Source organism: Oryctolagus cuniculus, chromosome 7, assembly GCF_051225735.1.
Source record: "Oryctolagus cuniculus isolate XC-2025 breed Fujian yellow rabbit chromosome 7, ASM5122573v1, whole genome shotgun sequence".
In the NCBI taxonomy this organism is placed as follows: domain Eukaryota; kingdom Metazoa; phylum Chordata; class Mammalia; order Lagomorpha; family Leporidae; genus Oryctolagus; species Oryctolagus cuniculus.
Window position 1 is genome coordinate 130,269,539 of NC_142873.1, and position 23,852 is coordinate 130,293,390.

At 60.5% G+C, this 23,852-nt stretch overlaps 1 protein-coding gene and 1 long non-coding RNA gene across 17 annotated transcripts in view; one reads left to right on the forward strand and one right to left on the reverse strand.

Moving 5' to 3' along the window:
• Nucleotides 1-18,543, reverse strand: part of PTPRF (protein tyrosine phosphatase receptor type F) — an 84,737-nt gene extending 66,194 nt beyond the window's left edge. For 9 of the 16 annotated variants that reach the window (XM_089300817.1, XM_089300821.1, XM_089300816.1 and 6 more), the window contains exons 1-2: nt 18,339-18,523; nt 4,253-4,388 (exon numbers count right to left, since the gene is read on the reverse strand). In XM_089300817.1, the coding sequence (XP_089156943.1) occupies nt 4,253-4,343 (91 nt within the window). In that variant the 5' untranslated portion in view covers nt 4,344-4,388; nt 18,339-18,523. Of the gene's footprint in view, nt 1-4,252; nt 4,389-18,338 lie in introns of all 16 variants that reach the window. The other 7 variants (XM_051856591.3, XM_051856590.3, XM_089300820.1 and 4 more) reach the window with 2 other exon arrangements.
• Nucleotides 18,544-18,647: 104 nt separating this feature from the next.
• LOC103350200 (uncharacterized) lies at nt 18,648-22,698 on the forward strand. Its single transcript, XR_016211067.1, has 4 exons — nt 18,648-18,777; nt 19,145-19,252; nt 19,819-19,904; nt 22,566-22,698. It is a non-coding gene; the product is annotated as an uncharacterized LOC103350200 (long non-coding RNA).
• The last annotated feature ends 1,154 nt before the right edge of the window (nt 22,699-23,852 follow it).

Below are 23,852 nucleotides of genomic sequence, written 5' to 3' on the forward strand. Positions count from 1 at the left end.
CAGGGGTCCAGCCAGGGATAGCCAAACTGGGCCACTTCCAAGCCTTCTCCCCGGGGAGACTGATTGCTATGTTGTGCCTTCCCTGTGGAGCACACACACGCACAGGAGCAGGGAGCAGACACTGGGCGGCGAGAGGAACTCCCGGAAAGGAGAATTTCCCAAGCCCTGAATGAACTATCTGATGAGCTGAGGACACAGCCATGGCTCCCGTGACTGTCCCTGGTACCACCCCCCGGCTCCCAGGGACCCACGGGGAGCTCCAGGTTGTGGCCCCAGAGGAGAAGTACATGTGAGGTGCTGGGTGCCTCATTCACGTGACTCCAGTTACCCTCTCCAGGTAGGAGTGACTCCCTGAACTGCACAATAGGAAAACAGGCCCAGAGAGAGAAAGCGACCTGCCGGAAGTCCCACAGAGGGCAGAGTCTAGACCGGCCTCCCAGAGGCGCAAGGGGGAGGGCGCTCCGCCCTGCCAGCAGCGTCAAGGCTGGGGGAGGGGGAACAGCACAACAGACACACCCTCAGCTCAGCGCTGCAGGCCTGGTCCACCCAGCCCCCAGCCCTCCAGCCACCAGAGATCCTGCTCTGGGCTCCCAGGACTCTGAGCGACTGGGCCGTAACCAGGGCCCGGCTCGCATCTGCTCCTGGGTCCTGCCTGTGCCACGATGCCTGCTCTCCGTGAGCTCCGCGGCAAAGCCCGGGGCTGTTCCTGCCTCCTCTCCCCAGCTTGCCTCAGCGTGCAGTACCCCCGTCAGTGAATGCCCGCTCACTGAACTTCAGGTGCCCCACTTCCCCTCCCTCCTGAGATGCTGGGGTCACTGCTTCCGCACTGCCCACAGGCCTGGGGCTCCACGAGGTGGGGCGAGTGTGTCCCAAGGCAGGCCCACGTGGGTTCTTTCTGTCCAAAACTCCTGCCTCGGCTCAGGACCACCTCTGGCCTCCCAGCATCCCCTCCTGAGGAGCCCCAAGGCCGGGGGCTGTGGGAACGGTGCCAAGTGCAGGCCCAGGTCTCCACAGGAGCTGACCTAGCACTGCCGCCGGGCCCCTGGGCTAACTCTGGGCAGCTGCTTCTCCACCCCCTTCCCTCTGCTCCCTTCAGAGGCCAGGGCCCCCATTCATTTGTCTCGTTAAGAGGCCTATAGAAACACATTTGTCCGCTCCGCGCTTCACTGCCCTGGTCGTCAATTCTCTGGGGCGTCCGCCCCACCTTCTGCAGCAGTTCTGGCCAGTCTGGCCACTTGCCTCTGGCGAGAAGTCTCCCAGGCTCAGCCCAAGCGTGGTCTCCACAGGGGGACAGATCCAAAAGTGTGTGCAGCTGAAGGCAGGCCTGTAGGAGAGAGATCCTGACTCCTGAGACCCCCAGCCCAGGCTCCAGCCCCAAGGCCCCTGTCTGGGACAGAGCTCAAGGCATCTGAGCCCCACCCTCTCCCTGGCCTTGCTGAGGTGGGATTTCAGCTTCTTTAGCTGGTTCTAACCTTTGTGACCCTGGTTTTGGGGTGGGCGTTTGGCCAAGCGGTTAAGAGGCTGGATAGGTACCCCATTCGAGTACCTGGGTTCAACACCCAGCTCTGGCTCCCAACTCCTCCTTCCTGCAGATGTAGACCCTGGGAGGCAGCAGGTTTGCTTCTAGTCTTGGGTCCCTGCTGCCCACATGGGAAGCCTAGGTTTGAGTTTCGGGCTCTCAGCTTTGGCCTGGTTCAGCCCCGGCTTGTTGCAGGCATTTGGGGAGAGAACAGCAGACAGCTACTCTGTTTTCCCTTTGTCAGAAAAAAAAAAAAGACCCTGGTCTCTGGTCCCTAAGGAACCAGCATTGAGATTCCTGGACTGTGCTATATAAACTGCTCTACCTGGTCCTGCCCACTCCTTCTGGGGGTCCTGGCCTGCCCCATGCCCTCTTACCTACCACCATAGTCCCAGCCCTAAACCGGACAATGGCCCGAGCCCCTGCTGCACCAGAGTCAGCTGGGATACAGAGATCTGACAGGGTCACAGCTGTGCACACAGAGGGCACAGAAGAGGAGCCTGTGACCCAGGCTCCTGGAGGAAGAAGTCCTGCAGGCAGCAGGACCAGCCAGGTGAAGGGTGTGGGAGAGGAAGCAGGAGGTCTGGCCTCGGGACAGCACGGGAGCGCCTGGGGAGGTCAGCGTGGCAGGGACGGCTGAGGGGGACAGAGCAGGAGGAGGCCGCCTCCTGCTTGTCTGGGGGGTTGTTTTATTTTTCTGCAAGGCAAAGAGAAGCAGAAAGAGAGAGACAACAAAGAGAGAGAGCTCCCATCTGCTGGTTCATGCCCCAAACACCTGCTGCAACAGGGGGGTGGAAGACAGGGACCAGGGACCTAGTCCAGGTCTCCCATGTGGGTGGCAGGACCCCAACTTGAGCCATCACTGCTGCCTCCCCGAGTGTGCATCAGCAGGAAGCTGGAGTCAGAGCTGGGGACTGAACCCAGCTCACCGTGGGATGCAGGTGTCTTCAAGGCTAAAGGCCCGTGGAGGGCGAGAGACCTGATGATGCAGAGCCCGGAAGATCTGAGGGTAGCAGGGGAGGGGAATGAGAGAGTCTGAAGTGAGGAGCGGCACAGTGGGGTCTTCATTCTGCGACGTGACTCTTACTCTGGAATGGAGAACGGATTACGAGGGAAGAGACTGGAGGCAGAAAGCCATCAGGAGGCTGTTGCGTGCTCAGGCTCCAGCAAGAGCTGAGGGTGGAAAGAGAAGTGGATGCATTCCAAAGACATTCAGAAGGTAGAGCTGACAGAACGTGGTGTGGATCAGATGGGGTGCGGAGAGAGAGAGGAGGCCCAGGCTCCTGACTTGGGTGACCAGGTGGGTGGGGATGCCACTCACAGGAGAGTGAAACAGGGAGACCACCGGCTGGGGAGACGGGCCCAAGGGCGCAGGCTTGGGGTGCTGGCAGTCAGGCCATCCTCCTCCTCTGCCCTGGCACTCCTGTGGGGAGGCCCTAAGGGTGCCAGGATGGGGGTGGGGGGCTTCTGGGCAAGCCCCACATCCTGGCCAACACCGGAGTCCCACCAGAGGAAGGCTGGTGCCCTCACCCTGTGCAGGCTCATCAGCCTGGAGACCACTCCCACCCTGGCTAGGCCCCCAGCCCTGCTCCTGCATAGCGCCCATCCCTTTCCTGGTGGGCACCTCAGGCTCCCCCCACCTCCCCTACCTTCTCTGCTACCCCTTCCCCTGGCCCTTCCAGCCCCACCTAGGCTGCCCCCCACACTCTGGAGGACAAAGGGCGGTGCTCCAGTCCCACCCTCCTCCAGGCTGGTTTCTGAATAATTAATGAGCCATTAGGAGAAAGAGCTCTGGTGGGGCAAGGGGAGGGAGCTGTGTCCAGATACTAAGCAGGGGGGAGGGGGTTGGAGGGAGTGGGGGTGTCCCTATGGTTTGCTGACCCCCCCTCCCCTTGGCCTTAGACCAACTCTGGGCTCTGGACAGGCTGGGAACAGTCCCTTCCCCCAGGGACCTGGGCTGCGACCTCGCCCCTCCCCCTCAGTCCTCCTATTGGCTCAGTCTGCCCTGAGCTCCGCCTCCTACCAGTAACCAAGCAGTGGTAACCATGGAGACAGGGCGGGCTGCGGCCAGTCTAGAAGTGCCAGGCAGGGGGAAGGGCAGCGGGAAAGGGACCAAAGTTCGGAGTTGGATCTGAGAAGGGGACCATTCCACCCACCGTCAACACACACACACAGAGGGGTGCTGGGCTTCAGCTCCTGCTGGCCAAGCACAGCCCCCCACCCCTACCCCCGGCTAGTTTCCAGGGCTAAGGGGCTGGGGGGACGGCATGTTCTTTTGCCTTGAAGGTCCCCAGAGCCCTCCCTGGACCAGGGCACTCATTTCCCTGTGTGCTGCCTCCTCCCCTGTTCCCATGCAGAACACTGGACATGGTTCATGCTGTGCCTTCTGCACAGACCTGCCCTGGTGGACAGACCGCACGCCTGAGCATGTCATACAATGACCACACGACGCCAAGATGTCTCACCCCACCCCCGTGAAACAGGGTCACGCTGACACATGCCCCACCCTGCGGAGCTGAGTGGTGCGCACAGGCGCTGCACAGGTCGCTCCTAAGGCACAGCCGGGCCAGGCTACTCACTAGAGGGGGGCTGTCTCCAAGGAGGGAAACAGTCTAGAGGGCCATCCAGTCCCCCTCTCTCCCCTGTGAGTGGTCCTGCCCCATCCCAGGGGCCTCCTGGGAGGAATGCCACCTTTTGACCTGGGAGCGCTACACCTTGGGGTGTCATACTTACTGTCGCCATGGGCACCTGCCACCAAGCCAAGCATCACAAGTGCAGGCACCAGGGGTACCATCGTCCTCCCTGGGGCTGGCTCAGGGGCCATCCAGGGCTCTAGCTCCACAGTCAGCCACAGCGCAGGACAGTCAACCTGTATCGGAGAGAAGGGTGGAGTCAGTTCGCTGGTATCTACCCGCCAGTGTTCCTCCGGTCCACACATGCCACCGCAGGGCCCCCACTCATCCTCACTGACCATCCACAGCCCAGCATGAACAGACCCCCCGATCCCTGAGACCACTCGGGCCCCTCCTGAATCCCCCGTGCCCACAAGGACAACTCGTGAGAGGTACTGCAGGGGGACAGTGCCGGAGGCCTCCAAGTCATCCTCTAACCCAGGAGGTACAGGAACATTCCTTCCATGCTACACCTTGAGCCTCCGTCACCCCATAAAGGGACAGAGCAATGGGGTCACAGAGGGAACACAGACAAGACAGAGACAGGGAGCAGCATGGTGCTGAGCAGACTCACACAGGCCAGGAACCCCAGAGTGCCCGGGGCATCCCCTTGCCCCTCCCCAGAGCACAGGCGAGTTAGCAAGAGCCGGCCCCGGTATCAGAGGCTTGCAGCCAAAGCCACAACCCGTCAGGGCTCGCCAGGGCGTGCTCGTGCCAGGTTGTGGCTGTCCCGCCCAGCCACCCTCATCCTACCCAATTCCCATGGCACCTTCCAACCCCAAAGAGATACCAGGGGAGGCCTCAGTGGCCAAGGCCGGGGGTGCTGGACCCTAAGCTTGGACTTCCACGCCTCCTCTGCCCTTGCCCCAGCAGCCCGAGAGGATGGGAGGAGGTGAGTGGCAGGCTCTGCCCTGCAAAAGCTGTTGGGAGACTGCGGGACAGCCTCTGGGCGCATGCTCACGGGCTCCTCAGCCCCGAGCGCCCTCTCCACATGCAGGTACCTGTGTGAAGCCTTCAGCATGGCCACACCGTAAGCCGCAGACAGGCTGCCATCACCCCCAGTCTCCCGGGCCAGCTCCCGAGGGCCTCGCTCTCACATCACCAGCCTGGGAACCACAGGGGGTGCACAGTGCTCACCAGCTCTGCTCACACCTTGACTGGGGTAAGGGGTTGCCACACAGCCAATCCCTCCTTAATGCTCCGGAAACACAACGGGGCATGATGCAGGAGTGAGTGCCAGCAAACACAGCTGGGGGCCCCCAGCGGGACCCAGACTCTGGTGAGGGAGCTGTGACCAGACGCAGCTGCCCACTGGCCCACACGAGAAGAAAAACTGCAAGCTGACAGAGTAGGTGAGCGGGAAGGGGCAAAGCTCAAAGGTAGCTCTGGTCCTCCCCGGAACTTGAACCCTTGTCTCAACTGGGACAATCAAAGGTCATGAGGTCAGAGGGCAGCAAGTGATCGAAGCACAGGAGTCTGTGAAGAGGCTGAACACACAGGTCAGAGTGGGAGGCGTCCCCTCTCCCAGGACCTCGCCAAAAATCTGAGACAGAAGCTGGGCAGCAAAAAGCAGAGAGGAAGAAGGGGCCGGGTGGGAGTCCAGCCCTGTGTCCACCAGGCCAGGGGTTCTCAGTGATCCCGGAGCTCAGGTGGCTGGGGCCAGGATGGGCTGCGTGGCCATGTGGGGACAGAGGTCACCTGTATGGACCTGGGCATCACCGCCAACGCTAGAATTCCAGTCCCCGGCAGACACCAGAGGGGAAACTCCCGGGCCAGGTTATCATCGTCGGGGCATGGCTCCCTCCTGTGGCCCCTGACACGGACCCAACAGTGAAGCACGCCAAGGCCAGCGGCACTTCGGAGTGTGGCAACACAAAGGCCCCAAGGTTAACTCCAGGCAGGGGACCCTCAGGGCAACAGCAGAGGGAAACAGGCCCCAGCCCGAGGGCCACAGGGGCAAATTTCCTGCAAACAAACATCAAGGGATGACGCCGGAGAGAGACCATGTGGGCGGACAAACGCACTGCATAGTCACGGCGTGAGCCCCCCAGCACACCCTGGCAAAGGCCGTGTCCCATCCAGAAGCTGCCTGAGACGGGTGCAGAGGGCTGCAGCTCCCCATCACATTACCACAGAGCTGTCAGTCCCCGCTGCAGACACCCTGCTGGGGGCGGAGGGAGGGGGCAGTCCCAGGCACTAAAAGGTGCAAATCCTCAGCCTAGCCCTCAAGTAATTCCTGCACCACACATCTACATCGTGGGCCATAGTAGCATAGTGGGTAAAGCTGCTGCCTGTGACTCCGGCATCCCATAGGGACACCGGTTCGTGTCCTGCCTGCTCTGTTTCCGATCTAGCTCCCCCTGGGAAAAGTGGCCCAAAGAAGCTCGTGGCTCCTGGCTTTGGCCTGGCCCCGCACTAGCCATTGAGGCCATCTGGGGAGTGAACTAGAGGATGGAAGATCTGTCTCTCCCTCTCTCTCTGTAACTCTTTCAAAATAAATAAATAAACTTGAAAAATAGCCACATGGCACAACCTTGGGTGAGACTGATCGCGGGAGTGACGGAATCTGGGCCGTTAGCCCCACCCCCAGCATGGCCCTTACTGGGGACTCTGGGGACCCCTGTATATCTGGGTTGGGGTGCTCAATCCACAATGGAAAAGCTGAGAACAGAAACGGTTTCCTGGCAGTGCAGGGCCACAGGCACCCGTGAGGATGAGCAGACGTGGGGGACCCACACACACTGTTGGGGAACCACCCTGGCAACTGCACAGCCACGGAGCCAGGGCCTCTCCTCACCGGCTCCTGGCACGGGCAATCTGTCTCCCGCCCCAGACACTGGGCACAAAGCCCGCCCCGGGTGTCAGGCGGTTCAGGCCACTCCCAACCCTAGAGCCTTCCTGTTCAGAGCACAGCGGCCTGGAGCCCCAGGCCTGGCCTCAGGTGTGTACGATGGCCCTGCCCCACCTGGCTCTCAGGGCCACCTGTTGGGAGGAAGGGCTGCCTTAAGCCTGACTAAACTGCAGCGACCCCGTGACCCCAGGCCAGCAGTGCTCAGCGCTGGGTGTCCCCTCGGCCAATGCGGCTGGGGGGATCCAGGCTTCCGACAGACAACCGAGATACAAAGGAGGCCCGGATGCCTGGGCGCTCGCGCCGTCTCTGAGCTGGGGCAGGAGAGCCGCGGCTTCCAGCACGGGATGCCAGAGTCTGGCTGCGGGCAGGGTCTCCCCACGCAGAACGGCTCTCTCTGTCCTTTCTCCTCCACGCCAGAGCGAAGCTGCCAACTGCCCTTTCTTGGGAGGCATTGTCCTTTATTCTCCAATTTTGTCCTTGGTGCTCAAATGTCCTCTCTTGTATGAAACGACGGGATGGCCGGGAGCAGTTGTTTTTTTAGTAATGTCCTTACTTGGCAAAATAAAAAAAAACCTGCCAACCCTGGGTCTGGCCCCCGAGCCCATTTGCAAACTGGACTGGTTTGTGAAACCAGAGAGCCTGGGAATCACCGCTTGCAGGGAAAAGCAAGCGGCAGGCACCACACCAAGCCACAGGACTTGCATACAAGCGTCACGGAAAACACGCGCTACAGAGGCGGTGCCGCCGCCACGCGGCCCACCCGAACCACCCCTGCTGGCCTCAGAGTGGGGCTGAGGGACGGGTGACGCCAGAGAGGTGTGTGGGGGGGGCGGTATTCCCTGGCTGGAGAGCAGCTGAGATTACCCTCCAGACCCCCTCATGAATATACAAACACAGATTGGTTGTTTCCCTCGGGCTCGTGCTATTATTCACAAATATTAATTAGTCTTCAAATACCACCTGTTCCTAAACCTCCCAACCCCTCTGCTTCCCCAGGCCAGGACCCTGGCTCCCAGGAGGTACAGGGAGGGGGGGTATCGGGGGCCCCACAGAGCAGCCGGCTGAGGGGCAAGGCCAGTGCTCGGGCCATGTGGAGCGTCTACCAGGCAGGGAGCGTGGGAGCTGCTCATCTTGTAACCCGCCGGCAGCTACCCGAGCCCCTTTGTCATGTCCTGGACAGTTCACCGCGTGGCACTGCAGCAGCGGCCGCGGAGACGGAAGCAGGCCTTGTTACACTTGGGAAGGGAAAACCAACATGTTTCCAGCTCTCACCAGGCCGACCGCGGGATTATGACGGGAATAAATCACACTCTCAGCCAGGACCCCTGCCCCAGGGAAGGAGGCGGCCGGCGGGAGGGGGCCGGGACGGCCTGCCCTTCTCCAGCCAGTTGGCTAGAGCCAGCACGCAGAGCTAGAACAGATGATTTCGGGGCTCCCCCTGCCTTCGGCAGCCCTCTGCTTCCCTGCCTCCTGGGAAGTAGAGATCAGGAGTGTCCCTGGGTCTCTGGGGATGGCCAACAGTCCCACAGGGGCCTGGGTGCAGGGGCAGAAGGTCAACAGGACCAGCAGGGGCTCCTTCACACTCCCAAGCCTCCAGTTTTTTTCTGGGGGTGGGGGGTGCAGGTCCCCTGGGAGTGACGCTCGCCCCTGTGGCTGCCCTGACCTCTGCACTTCTCAATCAATCCAGTCTTCCGGATCAGAAACAAGGCCTTTCTCCTGTCCCTGCCACTTGCCCAGCCCCACACACGCTCCCCCACCGGTCCTCCCCAGATCCCAAGGTTGCTTCAGCACCGGGAAGGCAGCAAGAGGAGGTGCACACCAAGGGGTCTCAACCCGGGGTGACTCTGCTCCCCAGCTGACATGGGACAACATCTGGAAACATTTTTGATTGTCACTATGACAGCAAAGCACTGCCTGGTCTCTGAGATGCCCACAGTGCAGAGCTCCGGGAGCTCCTCTGCTAATTTGGCCTAGGAGCTGAGCTGGCCCCTACCTTCGATCCAGTCCCATATGAGCACCAAGGCAGCCCCAACCTGGCTCGGGATCTCAGAGCACCTTCCCTGCCGCCCCACACCAGCCCCAGCCGTGCCCCAGAAGCCGGCCCTGCAGCACCCGCGACCTGTGCCCTTCCACATACGCCATCAGCAGGCAGCCTCCCCAGAGGACACAGAGCTCCACCTTCAGACACCTTTTCTGGTGGGAACAGGCTGTCGGCTAGGTCAGACCCATCATCTGAAGATGGACAGGTAAAGGGACACAGGGCACTCCAGCTCCTCACCTGACTTTTCAACCTGTGACCCAACCCTTTGCAGCTGTCCCCTCCACATAACCCCAGTGCCCACGTCACAGGTGCAGGGCCCAGCCCCCAGCATGCACTCAGGACGTGCTCATCCCTTCCACCCCCTGCCCTGCTGCTGCCTGGGTCTGGCTCATCTCTTCCATGGCCTTCGTCTTTCAGCCAGAAGAACTGAACTGTCCAGCAGGCAGGATGATAAACAAAGCAATCATGGGATCTACTTCCAGGGAGCTCAGAGAGAGAACAGACCCTTGGAGCCCTCAGCTCAGGCTGGTCCAACCAGAACCCAGTATCCCCAGGGCTAGTGTTGCGGTGTAGCAGGTTAAGCCACACTGGCATCCTGTCTAGGAGAACTGGTTCAAGTCCTGGATGCTCTGCTTCCGATCCGGCTTCCTGCTAACATGCCTGCGAGGTAGTGGGTGGTGGCTGAAGGACTTGCGCCCCTGGCCACCCATGTAGGAGACCAGGATGGTAAAGTCCTGGCTTTTGTGGCCATTTGGGAAGGAAACTAGCAGATGGGTTCCCAGTCAGGGCCAGGATCCCCAGTCTCGGGGCCAAGCCTGCCACCCCCTCCCCAGTCCTTCCACGTCCTACACACCTAGCTTGCCCGTAAGTCTGAATCCGTCCTATTTCAGTGGCGGCCACCACCATGCAGTAACTTCATCACCTCCTGCCCCTTCTTGGGGCTTCCTTCTTCCAGTCACTCCTTGCCAACACGCCCAGTGCACAAACCAACACCACTTTCAGTTCACAGAAATGCACCTCTGATCATGCCCATCACACACCCTCTGTTTGCCATTTGAGCCCTCAGACAACGTACCAAGAGTGAACAGAGAGATGGCCAAACGGACACAAATGCACAGTCACTGCTTCTCTGGCTAACTGCCCTCCATCCCTCTGCAGCGTCCCCAGGAGAATCTAATCCAGGCTGACACCCAAGGGCCATGGTGTTGACTCTCCAGCCTCACTCCCCGCTACTCCAGCCCGCCCACTCTGTGCTTCTGATAGAGAGAAAGGAGAAGTGGACCTCGAAGAGACCAGGAGGGAAGTGCCACAGACCTGCTCCTTCCACCACAACCTCCAGTCAACAGCACAGCCTTTTCTATAGAAACATGGTGATGGGAGAAGCAGACGGATGCCGGTGTAGGTCCCAGGACATCACCGGAAGCCTATTTCGCACCCACGGCAGTTGACCATATGGCAATCACCTCCCACAGCCACAGTCAGAAACCCGGCACCACACTTGACACCCCCCTCCCTCCTGCCCCACGTCCACTCCGCCTCTGCAAACAGCACTCAGATTCCTTGGCTCCCTTCGTATCACCGCTCTTCCACCAGCTCTCGACCCCCGGCACACTGCATCATGTCACAGCCCTGACGACAACCCTTCTGTAGCTCTCCACGGGGCCCGCATGAAATCCAAGCCGTGCAGCCCTGCTCCGGGCCACAGCTCGGGGCACACTCACCGGGGATCTTTGTTGTCACTCTTGCTGGACACTCAGCACGGAGGGCAGGGCACAAGGGCCTCCGCTCCTTCCTGGGCAGAGAGGAGAGGCTGCCAAAGCATCAAGAAAGCTCTTCACGGCAGAGCAGGGACTGACATAGACAACCGAAAGTCGCTGTTTACGCAGAGAAACATTAGCAGGTTATAGAACTGTTGGGGCAAGAGCAGCCCCGTTTAGTAAAACGCCTATCTTTTCACTTCACTCCCCTCGCTCTCTCACTCATTCCATACTCCTTGAGCACCTACTATGTGCTGGGCGTTATCCCAGGCACGAGGCAAAGAACTGTGCGCACACAGACCAAGTCCCTGACTTCAGCGGTGGAATGTGTATCCCAGCTCCTCAGCCTGATCCCAGGGCCAGGCAGACTCGGCCCCATCCGTCTCTGCAGCCCAGCTGCCCACGCTCCCTCCCACAAAAACTTTCTCTTCTCGTCTTCAGACATGCCCGACTTCCTCCCTCCCTCTCCCCTCCCAGCTCTGCCCGCGTGGTATGCCGCTGCTTGGACTGGGCTCCCCGTGCTTTTCCTGCCAATCACCCTTGGGATCTCGGCTCCAATGGCACTTTCCCAGGAAAGCCTTCCGTGATGTCCCAGACACCAGGCCTGTACCTTGGAGCCGTGACAACAAACGTGATTATCAATTTGTATCTGTCAACGGTCGCCGAATCACTCAACCTGGGGGAGAACACACGCTGTGCCTGCCCGGCTCAGCACTGCATCCCTGGCGCCCCGCAGAGAGCCTGGCACACAGTAGGTGCTCAGCCAACACACACTGAATAAAGGGATGAATCCACGAGTGAGTTCAAAGAAAACTGCTCAGCCTAGAGAAACACACCCTGGCGTACGTGCCAGTTTCCAAAGAAGCCTCAGAGGCAATATTTATTTTTGACTTGCTGCTTCTCTATAATTTTTAAAATGAAGGTGTGCCCCTGCAGGCCTCCTCTGCCAGCGCACAGCGCGACAGGGCCAGCCCCTTCCTCCTGGAACCATTACTGGGCTCTCAGCGGCGAGGACACTGTCCCGAGTTGGGGCAGGGCCCAGCCACACCCATACCATCTCAGCCCCACCTCCAGGCAGCTCTGCCACCCAGCTCCGCTGGTGCCCGCTGGCCGCAGGCTGTGCCTCCCCAGCTCAGCCCCTACACGCACGGCCACCCCCAGCCCGCACAGGAGAGGAGAGGCAGTGGCACCGATGCTGGGAGCGCCCTCACCTCTGCACTTGGGCACGGCTCTCTGGAGACTGACCACGTGCGCCAGCACAGGGGTGCCCTCAGTGACTCGGAAGGCCATTCTGAGTGACCCAACCAGGTCTGCTCACCCTGGCTTTACTGCTGCCAGCCCCAGGGCCTCAGGATGCCCACGCTTCCCTCACCGGCCCACGTTCCCAGGGACCACTGCTCCCAGCACATGGGCTGCCAGGCGGGTCTGGCCAGACTAACCAGCTTCCACATCCCAAACTCAAGGGCCTATTTGACTGACGCCGCCCACCAGGCCTCACAGAGCCTGACAGGACGCTGCCGGCCCCACTGTTGCTCAGGGACCCTCGGCACTAGAGCAGACTCCACTCAGGATGGGGAAGGTCCCCCCAAGCTGTGGCCACACCCAGGGCCACATTAGCAGCTATGGTCTCATACTTTGAAACTAAGACAGTCGCTACTTCAAGCAGTAGCCACACCTGGAAAGAGGTGTGTACCCAAAATGGACAGGAGGCCGGTCCAAGAACAGACTCAACACATCAGGGCCTTGCACCTGCTAAGAGGCTGAGGCACACAGAACAGCACCTTGAACCGTATCAGTCCAGGATCAAACTGGCCCCAAACAGACAAGATGGGCAATCAAATCGCCCTTCAGATTCCCAAAAGTAAGCAGCTCCCCAACTACTCCGGACTCCCACTGGGCAACCAAGACCACGAATACTCCCCCAGGCTAACACCTCACACAGAGGCTGGCTGGCACAGCATCCAAATCGGATCACACCCAGGGCTGGCGCTGTGGCACACAGGGTTGACCCCTGCTTGCAACGCCAGCATCCCACACTGGAGTACTGGTTCAAGTTCTGGCTGCTCGGCTTCCAAGCCAGCTTCCTGCTAATGCGACTGGGAAAGCAGAAGATGGCCCAAGTACTTGGATCCCTGCCACCCACATGGGAGACGGGCATGGAGTTCCCGACTTCAGCCTGGCCCAGACGAGGCTGTTTGCACTTGGGGGAGTGAACCAGCGGATGGAAGATCTCTCTGTGTCTTTCTCTTTTTGTATTGCTCTGCCACTCAAAAATATCAATAAATGAATCTTCTTTTGAGAATATTTATTTATTTGAGAAGTAGAGCTACAGATGGAGAGAGGAAAAGTTATATATATATATAGAAAGATTGTCCATCCACTGGTTCACTCCCCAGATGGCCTCAATGGCCAGTGCTGGGCCAGGCCAAAGCCAGGAACTTCATCCGTGTCTCCCATGAGGGTACAGGAGCCCAAGCACTTGGGTCATCTTCCACTGCTTTCCCAGACCATCAGCAGGGAGCTGGATCAGAAGAGCAGGAGCCAGGACTCAAATCGGCACCCAAAGAGGATGCTGGCACCACAGGCAGAGGCTTAATCTACTATGCCATAGCGTCTACCCCTATAAGTACATCTTTAAAAAAAAAAAAAGCAATCATACCAGTTAGCACCCAGAAAGGCCTTAGTAGGGATGAAGTTGGCAGCCATGTCCAAGATCAGGTGTAAAACCCTCGCACCAACCAGGGACCAGTCTTCCCTAGAGAGTTCTTTGTCATCTGCCAGGGAGGAAACCCAGCTGGCAGCAAGACCAGGAGCAAGTAGAAATCTAGAGGACACCAGACGCCGCTGCTCCTGCGGCTACACCAGGAACAGTCCCCAGCAGCAGCCGCTAAAACACTACTAAGGAGCTGACAGTTCCCAGACCCAGAGGTCAGGGACACAGAGCTAGTGCCTCTGGATCCTAGCGGCAAACACTGGAAGAAAAAACCATGGGAGACGCCCGGAGCCCAGGTAGGGTGAGAGGAAATGGGCAACTAAACTCTGCAAGGTTGCCCGCCTTAGCATTCCTTTCCTGGGATGGTGCTGTGGCGTAGTGGGTTATGTAGCTGCCTGAGACGCCGGCAGCCCATATGGGCACCATCCCACGTGGGTGCTGGTTCAAGTCCCAGCTGCTCCACTTCTGATCCAGCTCCCTGCTAATGTGCCTGGAAAAAGCAGTGGAAGATGGTTCAATTGCTTCGACCTCTGCACCCACGAGGGAGACCTAGAGGAAGCTCCTGGATCCAGGGCAGCCCAGCTCCCGACACTGCAGCCATTTGGGGAGAGAACCCATAGATGGGAAATCTCTTTATCACACACATGCTCTAATTCTGCCTCTGAAATAAATAAATCCTTAAAAAAAATTTACCTTCCTTCCACCCCCAACATAGTTTCTGTTCTGCAGGGCTTCACCTCTGCTCTTCTCAGGCTCACCTGAGGGTCAACCCACCTGAGCAACACACACACCCCATCCACGGCGCTGACCACAGGGGGCTTGGCCACCTTTGCTGAACTCCCCAACGGTTCAGAACCGCAGCTGCTTCAGGCAGGCGGATGCCCTCCAACAGTGCCAACGTATAGTTTTTTAAAGGCGACCAGGGGACAGGAGGTATTGCAGCACAGCCACTACTTGGGATGGCCACAGGCTCTATTGGAGTGCCTCCTTCAAGCCCAGGCTACTCTGCTTCTAACCCAGCTTCCTGCTAGTGTGCCTGGGGAAGGGCAGATGATGGTTCAAGTACTCGAGGTCCTGCCACCCATGCCTGAGACCAGGAGTTCCTGACTCCTGGCTTTGGCTTGGCTCAGCCCCAGCTGTGGCAGGCATTTGGGGAGTGAATAGAACCACACACCCCCACCCTATCACTCTGCCTTTCAAATAAATAAAGGAATAAATATTAAAAAAAAAAAAAAAGCAATCCTGAGTGATTTTCTGGGGGTGGGTTCACACCACTCCTGTTGATCACAGTCAGCGTAACAGCTGCCGTCAGTTAGCTACCAGTAGCCACGAGACCCCAGGCCCTGTCCTAAGCACTGTTAAGTACATTAAGTTTAATCCTGGAAACAACTCCGGGAGTTGTGCAATTTTATGATACCCATTTGACAAACGAAGAAACTGATTCAGAGATGCTGAACAAGCTGCTCAAGGTCACGCTGCTACTTAGGAGAGTCCAGGCTCAGCGGTCCAGAGCCAGAACGTGAGCTCTTAGCCACTGCCTGGGCTGAGCGGTCTCCTGACGATCGCCGCTCCCTGCTCACCCAGACAACTCCTGGTTCTCTTTCTGGAGCCCTGAGTTGTCTCCCAAGCTCCAGATCCCCATACCCAACCCCCTTCTGAATTCCTCCCCTCTCCCCGGGCCGCCTCCAGCCCAGTGAGCCTCAAATCCCCAAGTCCTGCAGAGGCTGCATGGCCAACCATGGGCATTTCCACCTCTCCAATGTGCCCGGCACAGTGAGCTTCGGGGGCTCAGTCCAGACGCCTGCAGGAACCTGGACCCTTTCCTCGCCCCCACATCCAATCATCCGTGCCGGCAAACGTGCCTTCTGAGGGGCTCCATGCTGCTGCCATGCCCTGACCTGCTGCACCCTCCTGCTCACTGAGTGTCCTGCCGCCATCGCTTCCCTGCACCGCACAGTCACCCTCTGGAACCATTACACTCCACGGCGTTGTCAGCTTGTCTCCCCTCCGTGTTCTCAAAGACACAGCTAAATCACGGGCCAGGCGAGGCCCTTGGTGACCTGCTGTACCTCTGCATACTCCACAAGTGACACCTTCACGTCTACTCACACTGTCTCTCTGCCTACAGTGCCCTTTCTCCTTTCTTCAACCGGCAAATTCCTATTTATCTTTCCAAACCCAGTCCAGAGAGCCCCTTCTTGGTCTCAACTCACCCTGACCTCTGAACTCTCCCCAGCCTCACACTGAACCCCCTGGGCTTTCTAACCACAGCTCAGAGCCGCAGTTGCTTTTGGTGAGCGGACACCTCGCCCACGCTGCCGACAGTCCCACCGGAAGCGAGGCAGCCAGCTGGGAGCGCCTAGCTCGGTGTCTGGCACACAGACAGCAATCAATAGTAGGCTACAGAATTCCTTCTGCATCCATGAGGCGACTCCTACTGCTGACACTGCACGGCCGCACCGTACCCCCGGCTTCTCACAAGAGCCCTGGCACCTGGCCTGGGTGGGATCAGCTGCCCCATTTCATGGGGGACGAAACTGAGTTCTCAGTGGAAAGCAGAGGAGCCGTGGTGGGCCTCGTGGGCTCTACCGCAGGAGCCTCAAGATGGGAAAAAGAGGGGGCAAATCACCAAGTTCCGCATTTGGTTGCACATCCACACAACTCCCAAGGAAAGACCTCGCTGTGGTCTTCCCAGCCGAAGTACAGACTACCCTCCTCACTCGCAAAGCCCCGTGCGCCACCCCAACCAGGGCGCACGCAAGGCTGCACAGGGGGGAGGCCAGTGGCTGTGAGAGAGGAAGGAAGGTATTATGTGAAAACAATTTCCTGAATGAAGGGAGATGCGGCGCTACTGGAAGAGACAGCACAACCAAGAAGACATTTCCAGGGCTAAGAGGGAAAGTGCGAGCAGGACTGAGTCGGCGTGTGCACACGTGTGCTGTGGAGTGTGCAAGCGTGCCGGATTGCTGAGCACTGGCTGGCGTGCAGGCCCAAGCGTGCAAGTGTGAGGCCAAGCAGGCAAGTGAACGTGGGGTGAGGGGGTGAGCGGAGTGTGGGACAGGTGGGAGGGGCAGGAGTGTGCACAGTGTGTGGCCCGGGGAAGGGCTCAACTTGGGGAGTTTCACCTGCTCCCTCCTGAAGCCGGAGGCTCATTCATACAATCAGTAAAGTAAAAACAGGGATTTCCACGCTCCCTGAAGCAAGAGTTAACGTGGAGCCAAGCCCAGAATTACCAGGACTCCCGTCTGGATCCCACCTGCTCCCTGAGGCTGCCAGAGGCTCCCCGAGAGGACCCCTTCCCAGCCAGCCCCCCCTGCACAGCTCCCCAGGCCCCCCAACCCCCCAGTCCCGGGCACGCTCCTGGAGTCGCCAGCCAGATGATTTGGCTCAGGGTCCCTTTGGATCCCGGCCCTGGTCCCTTCAGAAGCCAAGGTGGGGCCGCAGCCACCAGCATCCCGGCCGGGCCCTGCTGCTCCCTCCAGGGGAATCCAGAGAGCCCCCCCCCCCATCTCCCAGCTCAGACAGGTTGTACTCCCCACCCTCCCCACCCCCCTCAGGCTGCTGCACTGGGGCCCGGCACTGGGGAGGGGGTTGTTGAAATGGGGAGAAAGGCCAGGCCCTCCCCGGCTCAGGGGCGGAAGAACCTGAGGGGCAGCATTCCATGGGCATGGGGGAGGGGACCCCGCAGAGGGGGTGTGGGGCGCCAAGAGGGCTGAACACCTGGGGAGGAAAGCACGGAGACGCAGCGGGGAGAAGGCAGAGAGGGGCGGGGAGCTCCAGCCAGAGGGAACACGGAGACCCCGGGAGGAACACGGGCACCCCGGGAGGGAGCACACGGAGACCCCGGGGAGGAACACGGGCACCCCGGGAGGGAGCACACGGAGACCGCGGGAGGGGAACACGGGCACCCCGGGAGAGGCCCTGGGGCTGCAGGGCTGGAACTGGAAAGCAGGAACACACGGAGGCAAACAGGAAGAAGCCGAGACCGGGACGTGGGCCCGGCGACTGGGGACCGGCACGCTGGCACGGGACGGGACGCGGGGTGGCGACGGAGTGAACTTTCGGAGCGGGTCCGAGTGGACACGTCCTCCCGGGACAGGCCGCTCCAGGGCCTTCAGGGCCCAGCCTCGGGGTGGGGGTGGGGGTGGGGGTGGGTGCAGCCCGCCCGAGCCCCTCGCCGGCCCGCGCTCGCGACCAGAGAGTGGGGGGCTCCGAACTCGCACCCGGCACATCCCGGGACCGCACGTGCGCCGGGGCCGCGAGCGAACCGGGAGCGCGTCGGCTGCGGATCCCCCGCCGGCTGGGAGGGGGCGCCGGTGCGGCGGGGGCGGGGGCGCGGCCTGGACCCGCCCGGAGTTGGGGGGGTGGGAAGCCGAGGGCCGCCCCCGGAGCGCGTCCGCCCAGAAGCGGGGCGGCGGGGTTGGGGGGGGCGAGGCGGGATCAGCGAGGGGGCGCAAAAATGCAAACGGCAAACTTTGCACTGGGGGGGCGCGGGCTGCGGTTCAGGTGCGGCGGGGAGCGAGCGGGCGAGCCGGCGGCGGGGGGGAGGGGGGGCGCGTCCGCCGCGGGGTAAAGGCGGGGAGGAGCCGCCAGGCTGGGCCGGGGGTGGGGGGGCTTGCCGAGGCTGCGGGCGCGGCAGGTGGGGGCGCGGCCCGGCCTAAGCGGCGCCCCCAACCCCCCCGGGACCGCCCCCGGCTCCGCTGGGTGGACGCGGGGGAAGGGCGGGGAGAGTGGGAAAGGAACGGGCGCGGAGGGGACTGGAGGGGAGCCCCGGGGGTCACTCACCGCCTATCCAGGGGCCGTCGGTCCGCATGTCCCCCCCACGCTGCCGAGGCCGCCGCTCCCGCTCCTCTGCCGCCGCCGCGGGCACCTGGTCCCGCTCCCGCCACCGCCACCGGAGCTGGAGCCGAAGCCCGAGCCGGAGCCCGAGCCGGAGCCGCCGCCTCTGCCGCCGCCGCCGCTCCCGCGCCAGCTCCAGCCGCGCGCCCCCGCCCGCGCCCGCGCCCGCGCCCCTGCCCCTGCCGTGCGCGTCCCCGGTACCGCCCCTCCCCTCGTGCGCTCGCGCTGGTGGAGCCGCGGAGCCGGGTAGGCCTAGCCAGAGCACAACCCAACCGCGCACGTCTAAGCCGACCGGAGCCCCAGCGTGGGGCCTGAGCCCCAGCGGTGAGCGCCAACACATCTCAACTCCACGAAGTGCAGCTCCTACTAGTGGCTCCCGAGCCTCGTAAGGACCTGATGGTGCCGTGAGATCCCATTTCCTACCCGTGCAGATCTGAGACTGATACTGGGCCCACACCCACCCCGAACCCCAATACTGACTGCAACCCCCTAAATCTGTCCCCGAGTGGACACGAGTAGTCATTCTGACCTGGACCCCTGTATTATAATGCCCCCAAATACCAATTCTGGCCCTAAACCCTTTTACAACTGCTGCCCACCCTAACCTTGATCATAACACTGGCGCCATCCCTGGTGGTCAGTGGACTCCAGTACCCACGTGGAGCCCTCTAAGGGCCAGTAGCCACCTTCTGCTGAGCCCCAACCCTTCCACAAAATTCCATTCCCGGCACACTTTCTGTTCACATTCTCAGCTCCAGAATTGAGATTGAGTAATTGGAAAAGGGGCCCCAGCACAGAAACGGACCTTGGACCCCACCCACCGTTGAACCCGCTGAGGACCTCACCTGATCCAGCCCTTGGTGAGACCCCCTCACAAGCTCCCTTCCTGCCCGCTCTCCCTCCACTCTTCTGATCTGGTGTCAGCCTTAACCAGAGGCTACCGGGTATCTATGCAATTTCCGGCTGGTATAAATTGGCCCTTGAATTCCAAACCGGATATTAACCTCAATAGTGAGTCACTGACATCTCACACGAAACGCAAATGCGTTTGTAAGTTTGTGGGCTACACCCTTAGCCCACCTGAAGATTTATGCCACAGTCCTAATGCCGATGGGAACTGGTGAGCTCCAATGGTGACACCAAAGCTCCTGCCTCCAGGTCCCTCCCCCAAAGCCCCTTCCTGTAGCCCACTCACCCCACCCCCAGTGCGGTCATGTGAGGGGTGCGGGAGGAGTCCCAGTCTCCTTGGGGCCTCTCTGATACCCCTGGGGGTTTGGAGTCGGGGAGGAACAAACGAGATTTGGAGGTTGTTGGGGTCACAGTGGTGACGTAAAGGGGAAGCCTGCACTGGGGCTTATGGATGTGAGCACCAAGTTCTGATGAACACCTAATTCACTGCCTGCTTTTGTCGCGGACTTGGATTCAGAAACGGTGCGCGTGCGCCCCCTGGTGTGTGACGAGCGGATGGCTCCAGCGATGCCGGGCAAAGGATTCCTTCCAGATGACAAACAGGTCAAAAATGAGTGTCTCAGTCAGTGGTTTTACGCCCCTTGGTAATTTTGGAGTACTGTGGGGGGAGGTATTGCAACGCTCGTGCATTTTTTGGCATTTTTGCTTCTGTTTCAGAACTTTGAGGGTTCGGCTCCACCCCCAGTTTTTAAAAAGTGTAATCTTCAGCCAATTATGTCCGTGCGTTGCTGACTTAGGAAAAGTCTTTCTACTTGGTGCCCCTGGCCTACACTCCCACACCGGCTACTCTCTCTCCAGTTCTCTTCTAGCGCTCTGCCTTAGGCCTCCCCTTTTTCCTGCTGAGCTGCCTTTTCCTGGACCGATTCGCCCACCAGCAACCATGTCTCTGCAGTCTGGGCCTCTCATCTGAACCCCAGGTCCATGTAACCGAGACAGAGTTCTGCACTCACTCCCCCCGCCCCGGGGCTGCTCGCCCTCCCTGTTCCCCACTTCTTGTAATGCCTGGACCGGAAGTGCCAGTCTTTCTCTCCTGCGGTCCCGTCTGCTCCTTGGTGGTCAGTCCTACAGAGGCTGGAGACCACATGGCTCCGTGAGAGACACGCACAGAGAAGGGAACAGATTCTGACTTTGAGGTTCTGGGCCACACAAAACCAGTCTGCTCGCAGAATCTGCTGTGCATGGTGATGGGGTATCGCCCCTTGAGACGTGCTCTACCTCGTGTGGTCCCTTGGCACCAGCTGCACCTATTTAGAGCCGTCCCTAAGGCTCTGGTCACCCCTGTCTGTAGCCGTGTCTGTCTCCTCTGCTCGCAGATGTGGGCCCCTTGAAGGCAAGACAGTCTGCCCTGTCTGCTGTCAGCCCCGGGCTGGTGCAGGGGCCTGGCAGGCAATGGGTGCTTGCCACCTACAGGACAGACAGATAGCTTCCCTCTCCACATTCAAGAGACCATCAGACAGAAATGCCCAGGTGAGGGCAGGGCTCCCTGGCCATACCTTAGAGTGTGTCCTGACCTCAGGTTGTGGGTCTGGCCTGTGCTGGAAGTGGGGCTGGTGGTGGGTGCTGGCCTGTGTGCCCGCTCGCCTGGCCTCAGTGGGTATGGCAAGCCTGTTCCCTCTTCCCAGCGCTGTGGCCTAGGAGACAGAACTCGGTGGGCAGGAGCCAGCAGCCCTGCGATGGAAGTCAGCAGACCCTCTCCCTGCTGAGCTGACCAGGCTCTTGCTTCAAACCCCAGGGGGACACGGGTCCTCAGACTCTCCAGCCATCGGTCTCTAGCACCTAGCTTGCCCATCTTTGGTCCCGTATGTGGCCAAGTGTTTGCTAAGACAGGGCAGGGGGATGCCTCTGGGCAGCCTGCCCGGCTCTCAGCAGGCACAGCACCTGGAAGCAGACAAGAGCCAAGGGAATAAGCCAGAGGCCAGGCCGCAGGGCCACAGGACAAGGACCTCAGGTGGCCGGGCCCGGGAGGGTGTGAACACGCCTGAAGGAGCAGAGCCACGGCTCTGTCCAGATGGCCAGACTCCGAGCGCCAGGTCCGTGTGGGGCCGCCCTGCCGCCCTGCTCCTGTGCCTGGCGGGCAGGGATGTCCTTGTGCTCATGTGTGAAGGCCGAGTGGCACCACGTGGCAGCTCTGTGTCTGCTGTGCCCGGGCCCCAGGGCGCTGGGTGCGGGGAGAGCAGCTGTCAGCTTCCACTCACTGTTCACTCTCGGGCCAGGGCCTGGGCCCCCGGACACTCTCCTCAAACTCGTGCCATCAGTCCCTCTCTTCATCTCGCAGTTGCTTTAAATTGAATTATGTTCAGCTGAAGTCTCCGCCCCACCCTCGCCCCCCATCAGCAGATTGGCCTTTCACTGAAGCGCCGCTCACCTCGCCCCAGCCAGCCGAGAGCTCCAGGGGCCTGCACGGCCACGGGGGAGGTCAGTCTGAGGGCCACTGCCTTGTGGGGAAAGGCACAAGTATTTTGAGGTCACTGTTTCTGCTGCAGACATCACCTTGGCCTGCAGCTGCGAGGCCTCACCTGGGCAGCCTGGTGCTCCTGGCCCCGCTCTTACAAGTGGGGCCCCGCCCCAGGCCCCCGAGAGCCACAGCTCTCAGTCTTGGGTGTGGCTGGTCACCCCCAGCCCCTTTCTAGAGAGAGGAGTGGGAGAGAAAAGGCCCGTCCTCCATGGAAAGCCAATGCCCCAAGGCAAGGGATGGTCGCCTTCTTGGAGACGCCAGGACCCCCAAACAGCCCGTGTGCCTCCTGGGGTATGGGGTCGGGAGGGAAGAGGCCCAGGCCTTAGAGCACAAAATCCTGGCTGATGCCTCCCGTCCCTTCCTGGTGGGATCTGGAGTTCATCTCTCCGCACATCACTGCGTGGTGACCTCCCCTCGTGCTCCTCTGAGAAAGCAGGAGCCATTGCGAAGGACTGCCCCATGTCCCCACTACCAAATCCACACCCCATGCACACCTGCTCCTCCCCATGCCCCCCTCCCTGCCGTCTAGCGGACGGTGCCCCCAGCCCCTGCTCAGGAGGCTCTGGCTCCTCCGGGGCCCTGCTCTCTGCTCCTGTGCTGTCTGCTGCATCCCCTGCACTGTGTCGTCGTCACCTGGTCACAGTCACGGCCACGCATCCCAGGTCCTCACCAAAGACCCCCTGCCTTGAGCCCAGGCCCCCTCCGGAGGGGGACAGGCTGGAATGTTTCTCTGCCATCTTCCACAACAGCCCCAGGAGCAGTCTCTAGACGCTGCCTGCGCCCTGCCACCTCCTGCTCCCATCTGGCTCCCAGGAGCAACACTGCACTGAAATCGCGCTGCCTGCGACACTGTCCGCCTTCGTTGTCCTGAGCCCAGTGGCCACACCTCTGTGGTCAGCTTAGCGAACCCGTCAGCTGCCTTGGCTGCCTCCTGCCGCCAGCCTGGGCGACTTCAGCACCATGCGGCCGGCCTGCCCGTTGTCCTCCTCGCCACAAGGGCCTTCTTCTACTGGCCACCTGTGCTCTCCCCCGCACCCCCACGCACTGAACCCTGACCTCATCCCAGACTGCACGTGTCTGCTCCTGCCCTCTCCCCCCGCCCCTGTCCTGCTGCGTGAAGAGGGCCCGGCCTCACCAGCATTTCTGCTGTTGGTGGTCTCCTTTCTTCTCTTTGCTCCCTGTCCTTAGATGGCAAGACCCACATTAAAAAAATCTTTTATTTATTTTTATTTATTTGAAAGGCAGAGCAATGAAAAGGTCTTCCATCCGCTGGTTCACTCCCCAGATGGCCACAATGGCTGGAGCTGCACCGATCTGAGGCCAGGAGCCAGGAGATTCTTCCAGGTCTCCCACGCGGGTGCAGGGGCCCAAGGACTTGGGCCATCTTCTACTGCTTTCCCAGGCCATAGCAGAGAGCTGGATCAGAAGTGGAGCAGCTGGGACTTAAACTGGCGCCCATGTGGGATGCCGGCACTGCAGGCGGCGGCTTTACCTGCTATGCCACAGCGCCGTCCCTCCCTAGCAGCTTTCTTCATGGAGCGGTCCTGTCTGCCACTGTGGCAGTCCTGTTCATGTGGCCCAGTGTGCAGTGCGTCTGGCTTTTATAACCCACCCGATTCCCCAGAGATGGATGCTATGATCTCCATGTCTCGGAATTTGAGAGCTGTTTCGTTCAGAGTTCATCTTAGCAGACCTCTTGGTCACCACAGTCTTAAAACCTGGTCCCTTGGGCTCCTCTGACCCTATTCTCTCTGGCTCAGTCTCCTGGGCAGGGGCCTCCCCCTTCCTCACTGGTCTATGCTCCAGTTCCCAGGCCCCTTCCCCACTCACTGTGGACCCCTCCCTGGTGACCTCATCCATGCCTGCAGATTCAGTTACCGTCCACCTGTGGGTGAGTAGCCCCAGCCTGGGGAGCCTCCTGACCACGAGGAGCCTCACCAACTGCCAGCCAGTCCCCTCCTCAGTGCACGTGGCTCCAATGCGGCCAAGACCTAAATGGTGATGTCCGCTCCTGACACCTGTGCAGTGTCCCCTGT